Source organism: Neovison vison, chromosome 13 (genome assembly GCF_020171115.1).
Source record: "Neovison vison isolate M4711 chromosome 13, ASM_NN_V1, whole genome shotgun sequence".
Taxonomy (NCBI): domain Eukaryota; kingdom Metazoa; phylum Chordata; class Mammalia; order Carnivora; family Mustelidae; genus Neogale; species Neogale vison.
In genome coordinates, this window is record NC_058103.1 from 104885354 (window position 1) to 104891353 (window position 6000).

The window sequence follows — 6000 nt, forward strand, 5'->3', positions numbered from 1 at the left end:
GCTGTGATAAAAAACAAGTACACCAGAGCCACTCAACACACATCTGTAGTCAGGAGTGCTCATGTGTCTGGACCAGAGAATTCCATGTCATCTGCCATTCTCAGCCAGTATATACTGGCTACTCCCAATGCCTCCTCTCAAGTTGCCTACCCCAAAAGGTGCTTCCTCCCATTCAGACCCCAGCTGCAGTTATCTACTAAATTATGCAGTATGTTAAGGCCACATAAATCCAAGGCATTACACTGTAATTACTGTGTAATTACACTGATTGTTAACTGCATTAAATATGTACTTCTGTACATGTGTTTCCATAGTTACAATGGCAAAACTGTATTTAGAATTACCAAATAATGGACTTCTTTCCATTTTTAAATTATTTAACCCATTCACAGCAATTTGGAAAAGGTCTGATAATCAAATATTTATAGTTTCTACTCCTGAAATGAGACAGATCAGAATATACTTTTTTAAATGCTTATAACAAATCCACACACACAATATATATAAACATATAGCATATTCACACACACTAAAGATAAAGAAGGGAAATTTGCCCATAATCAAAACTTTATTGAAAAACTGACACCAAAATAGGAGATCACTGTTGTAAACCTTACAAAATTAAACATAATTACATTATCTTGGTAGATTAACTGGAATTACTGAACTGATAAGGCTTTCTGCGATAGAACACAAATTCAAGAGGTTGTGTGGATCATTAGTGTTGCTTTCTTCTAAATGAACACCCTGCAAAGGAATCATGAGAACATGTTAAACACAAGTGTACACCATCTCTGCTATAGTTTTAATGACAAAAAGTATGTTTTCGGTAAACAAAACAAAATGAAGTTTTAGGAATATTAAAACAATATTCACATACAGGTTATTTATCCTTTTATGCCAGAAATTTACTATAATAAGTCTTGTATATTTAAATTTATTCTGATGTGACTATAACTTTTATTCCTGCTTCTCAAACTCTGTATTAGAGTCTATAAACCATAAGCCTAAATTCAACAGTTAAAACTTTAATGCAAGCTGTCAGGAAATGTAATCTTGATTTTTAGGAATTATTCTGAATTACTTTCCTAAGAAATTGATTTTGATTAGAATTCTCTTCAAATCTATTAGGAAAACTCTAATACCCTATTAGTCATCCACGGGCACAAAACTCCAAGACACAAAGGCTGAAAACATCTTGCAAGTATGCTTTTGAGAGCAATGCTGCACTTAAATATCATATGCCAACTCTGTACTTACATCTCACCAGGACACACAAAACAGATCTTGGATTCACTGCAAAATCTACTTATAACTCTTCTAGTGAGAACAACATGGAATTTACAACACCCCTAAAATTCACAAGCAAACTTCAAGTATCATTATGAATCATTATGAATCATTATAAATCTGTAAGTACTACTATGGAAAACAATATACATAATTACTATTTTTTTCTTACTGCACAAAAGTGAAAGAGGAATTAAAATGGGATTTTTAGAGGCACCTAGCTGGCTCAGTCCGTAGAGCATGCGACTCCTGATCTTGGGGTTTTAAGTTTGAGCCTCGTGTTGAGTGTAGAGATTACTTAAAAATAAAATCTTTTTAAAAAATAAATAAAATGGGATTTTTATTTAACAATTAAGTAGATGCTCTGACAAATCAAACTGCTGGCATTTTGATTGATACCTTAGTTATCTGTTGCCTAGCTAGCAATGATAAAAACTCTTTAGCCAAATGTGTGAAATACATATAAAGCAAAATATTTACAAGAGAATTTTAAAAATTTATGGGTTTGAAAATCCATTATGTCCTATAGTATGTACTTATTCTTTTGCTCCATTTGGGCTTACATTTAATATTCCAAATTAAGCAAACTAAGTAACTACAGAGAATCAGGCGTTCCAAACTAAGAAAAACAATAGTTCAATGAGTTCTTTGCAAAATTAAAGGCATAAACTTATCCATCTGAGCAGAGCACTCTTTACTGAAAGAGCATACAACTAAAGATAAAATTCTCTTGGTACTAATGAATTTAAGATTTCTTTTAAACTGGCTTTTAATAAAGGTAGATATTTATAATAAAACCTCAGCACTGGGTTAGAAAATGCCAAATGAATACCCTCTGTGAGTCTGGCCTTTCCTCCCGTTGGCTGGCACAGCACTGTTGAACAGCCTACACAAAGAACCACCGTCTGAGCATGGCTGAAAACCGTGGTAATCTTGTAGCAACCTAGAAAAAGGGCAATGTTAAAAGTGAGAAGCAGAAGAAAATAAAGCCTATTGTTCACAAGTTCTAGCAAAGACCTTGTAAAAGATGAAGAACTTGAGGGCTGTGCAATAGCAAGCCACATATTTAAATGTGGCTTTTAATTTAAATTTAATTTAATTTAAATTTAAATGATGACTGGAAAACTTAAATTTTTCCAGTAATCACATTAAGAAAAAAGTTTTAAAAGAGCCAACAGGTGAAGTTCATAATGTATTTTATTGAACTCAGTATTTCCAAAGTATTATTACCATTTCAGCATGTAAGCAATATGGTTTTTATGTGTGTGATATTAAAAATTGGTATTAAAAATCCAGTGTGTATTTTATACTTAAAGAGTATTTCCCACTGTGACAAGCCACATTTCAAGTGCTCAGTAGCTACATACAGCTAATGGCCACACACTGGGCAGCACAGCTTAACAGTAAAGCATCAACCTACTTTTCACTGCATCATGAAAAAGAAAACTGATCATCTGAACAGTTTAATGACTTAGTAAGTCGAATGTCACCTCCCCTTTGGAGTCTCATCCTCAACCACCACCCCCTCCCACCCACGAAGTTTCTACAATGGTCTGGGTAGTTTCTTAGGAAAATGTCCCTTTTGACATTTCCAATTCTGTGATCCCACTTCTCCTCAACAAAAAGTCCTAACATTTGTAGCTATCTAAACATAACACACCACACTAGCCATCCCTTTAGAAATTTTCCTTGGGAAAGGAATTAAGATTTGAAATTTTACCTGGGCATTTTACATCCATGAAATAGGAATTTGGGCTTTGAACTAGCCGTTTCTTTTTATGTTTTTTCTTCTCCTCTTCCAAGGACGGGTGTAGTAAATCTCTAGCCAACTGAATAAAAAAAGCATATTATTATCGCTAGAAGGAATCCACAGTTCTGGCAGATTTAACCGTATGTGAAAGATACATGCAAAACAAGGAATACCAGTCAGACTCGGCAGATGCAACACGCCAGATGTTACTTATTCCGCCTGTTCAGTAACTTTAATCAGTACTTTTTACAATGCTCGTGTTCTCCAAGTCCCAGTAAAGGAACTCTACGACGATCAAGAAGCATATGGTACGGTTAATCCCGCTCTTCTTTATTCAGCGGAGTATTAGTCTCCAATAAAAACACTGTGGTGCTAAGAGCCTGACCCCAACCCTGCGCCAGCCGAGAGCAGAAACCGCTGAGGCAGACCCGAGAGTGCCAACGCTGGGGTGAATTCTGCCCCCTGCCCCCGGGGTTCAACATCTGATCTGACAGGAACTCTGCGTGGCTGAAGCGTGACTGTCCTGATGGAGTTAACACGCAAGGCAACTGCGAAAACAGTTTTTTAAAAAGGAAACCAGCAGAAAACCGCTTCCGAGAGGGGGCGAGAACCAGCCAGCGCAAGAAAAGCAAAAAGACTCCAAAGACTGCAGTCTCACGGGCGCCCACCAAAACCCAAAATTGATATTTTGGGTGTCACCCGAGGAGCTGCCCCCTCCTAGTCACTGAGTCCAGACTCGAGCCCAGGGCGGCCCCGGGTCCTCTCTGCTCCACGCCCAGAATAGGGCCCGACACGCCGCGCTGCCCGGGCAAGTCCCAACAAGTCCGCCACGCGCGGAGGAGCTGCGCGGCTCGTAGCTACCGAGCCGTGTTCGACAGAGACCTCTCCCCCGGCTCGCCGAGGCGCCGGGCGCACCCACCCCCGGGACCCCCTACACAGAATCCCGAAACAAACGGAAAGCCAGAAAGTAAACAACTCACAGGCATGTTGAACCTTTCGCAATCCCGGCCAGTCCAGATCTCTAAGGCGACACCTCTAACGAGCAGCACGCGAGGTGGAGAGCGGCATCAACTTCCGGGATAGAGGAGGCGGGGCGGGCGGGCCCGTCCGCTCTAGGCGCTCCTCTCGGTGGTGGGGTCGGCCTAGGCCGGGGCCGGAGATTCCCGGCCGCGGGGGTACGTGAGGGTCGCGTAGTGATGAAAGCGTGGACCGCGCGCGGCTACGGGGTCCCGGGCGAGGGCCGCTGGCCCCAGGGCTCTGCCTCGGACAAGTGGTGCCCGGGGCGAGGCTTAGGCGGTGTGGCCGGACTGGGAAGCCGCCTGGGGCTTAGGTTACGGAGAACGGATTGCCCTTGGCCACCCCAGCCCGGCGGCGTAGCGGACCTCGGGGGACGGTTCTGCGAAGCCGCAGGTGTCCGCTCCTTTGTTAAAACTGTAGCATTAATCAAAACTGTTAATCCGTGTCCGCGAAAATATGAAAGTTTTGTATACTTGTACATCCAGCTTTCAAGGGGCGGGTTAAGTTCGGGGAAGGCGGCTCTGCCTTGGGTTTGCATCGCCCTGAGAAAGTTTTTAAGCACCGGATTCGCTACCGAGCTTAGTTCACCGCTCGACTCCTTCATGCCTCTGAGAATTATACTTTACAGAGCGGACAACTCTGGCCTGAAACAAAGGCATGGAGAACTACACTTGAAAATATTTTTGATGAGGACGAGCTTAAGGGATGGGTGTGAGGGAATACGATCAAAGGCTAGGAAACCAGGCTCTCTCTGACAAATAAATAAATAAAACCTTTAGACAAAGCATAAGAGACTCTTAATCTCGGAAAACAAACTGAGATTTGCTGGAATGGAGGGGAATGGGAGAGATGGAGAGGCTGGGTGATGGACCCTGGGGAGGGTATGTGCTGTGGTGAGCCCTGTGAATTGTGTAAGACCTATGAATCACAGACCTGCACCCCTGAAACAAATAATACATTAGATGTTAATTTAAAAAAATAATAAAAGCTAGGAAACCAGGGAAATGCTTGACCAGAAAAATGTCCTAGATAACATTCTCCATCACCTTTTATTTCACACATTTTGGGAAATGCAGAAAAAAACGAAGAAAATTAAAATTACTATCCAGGGATAAACACTTTTGACAATTTAACCTATAACCTTCCAAACATTTTTTATTTACTTGCATATAGGTTTGTTGGGAGTTTGGGTTTTATATATCATCTTGTACATATTCTTTTGTAGACTTGATCTCCCCCCCACTACTTCTAATGAACCATGTTATTATGTATTTTCCTAGATTATGACTTTTAAATGAGCACATGGAATTCATTCTATGAATATATATCCTCCTTTCATCTGTACACTAAAGTGGACATTGGGTTTGGGTTTTTTAATATTTTGTATTTTAAATATGACAAAATATTAAATATTTTGAAGATAAGTATATGGAATAATACAATAGTGTGTCAGAATAATGACCCCCCTCCAAAGACTTCAATGGCCTAATCCCCGGACCTATATATACATGGCAACTGGAATTAGGGTTGTTAATTAGCTAATTAGGAGTATTATCTGGGTAGGCCCAGATCACAAGGGTGATCTCAAAGTAATCAGAAGGGTCCTTAAAAGTGGAAGAGGAAGACAGAAAATGAAGACTTAGAGAAAAAGATGCAGGGATGAAAGAAAGGTCTGAGAGATGCTGTGTTGCTGGATGTGAAGATGGAAGAAGTGGGGCCAGAGCCATAGAACGTGGGCAGCCTGTAGAAGCTAGAAATAGACTCTGACCTGGAGTTTCCTGAAGAAACACCATCCTTCCAGCCCCTCAGTTGTAACCCAGAAGAACCCAGGTCAGACTTTGAACTGTAGAACTGTGAGATGAGAAATTTATGTTGTTTTAAGCTGCTAAATTTGTGGTAATTTGTTACAGTTGGAAACAAATGCAATAATGAAAACCCATGTA

General features: G+C 40.8%; 1 protein-coding gene across 1 annotated transcript; it reads right to left on the reverse strand.

Moving 5' to 3' along the window:
• Positions 1 to 549: 549 nt before the first annotated feature.
• RPS27L (ribosomal protein S27 like) lies at positions 550 to 4125 on the reverse strand. The gene is made up of 4 exons (XM_044230663.1): positions 4021 to 4125; positions 3011 to 3119; positions 2123 to 2233; positions 550 to 747 (listed from the first exon to the last, which is right to left on the reverse strand). Exons 1-4 carry the CDS (start codon positions 4024 to 4026, stop codon positions 719 to 721), a joined length of 255 nt encoding a protein of 84 aa, XP_044086598.1. The 5' UTR covers positions 4027 to 4125; the 3' UTR covers positions 550 to 718.
• Positions 4126 to 6000: the final 1875 nt, after the last annotated feature.

Excerpts from the sequence above, each read along its gene's own strand:
- RPS27L (XM_044230663.1), bottom strand. Across the intron at positions 2,234-3,010 it reads CATGGATGTAAAATGCCCAG|GTTGCTACAAGATTACCACG; the intron begins GTAAAATTTCAA and ends CCCTTTTTCTAG. Across the intron at positions 748-2,122 it reads AAAGGCCAGACTCACAGAGG|GGTGTTCATTTAGAAGAAAG; the intron begins GTATTCATTTGG and ends ATTCCTTTGCAG.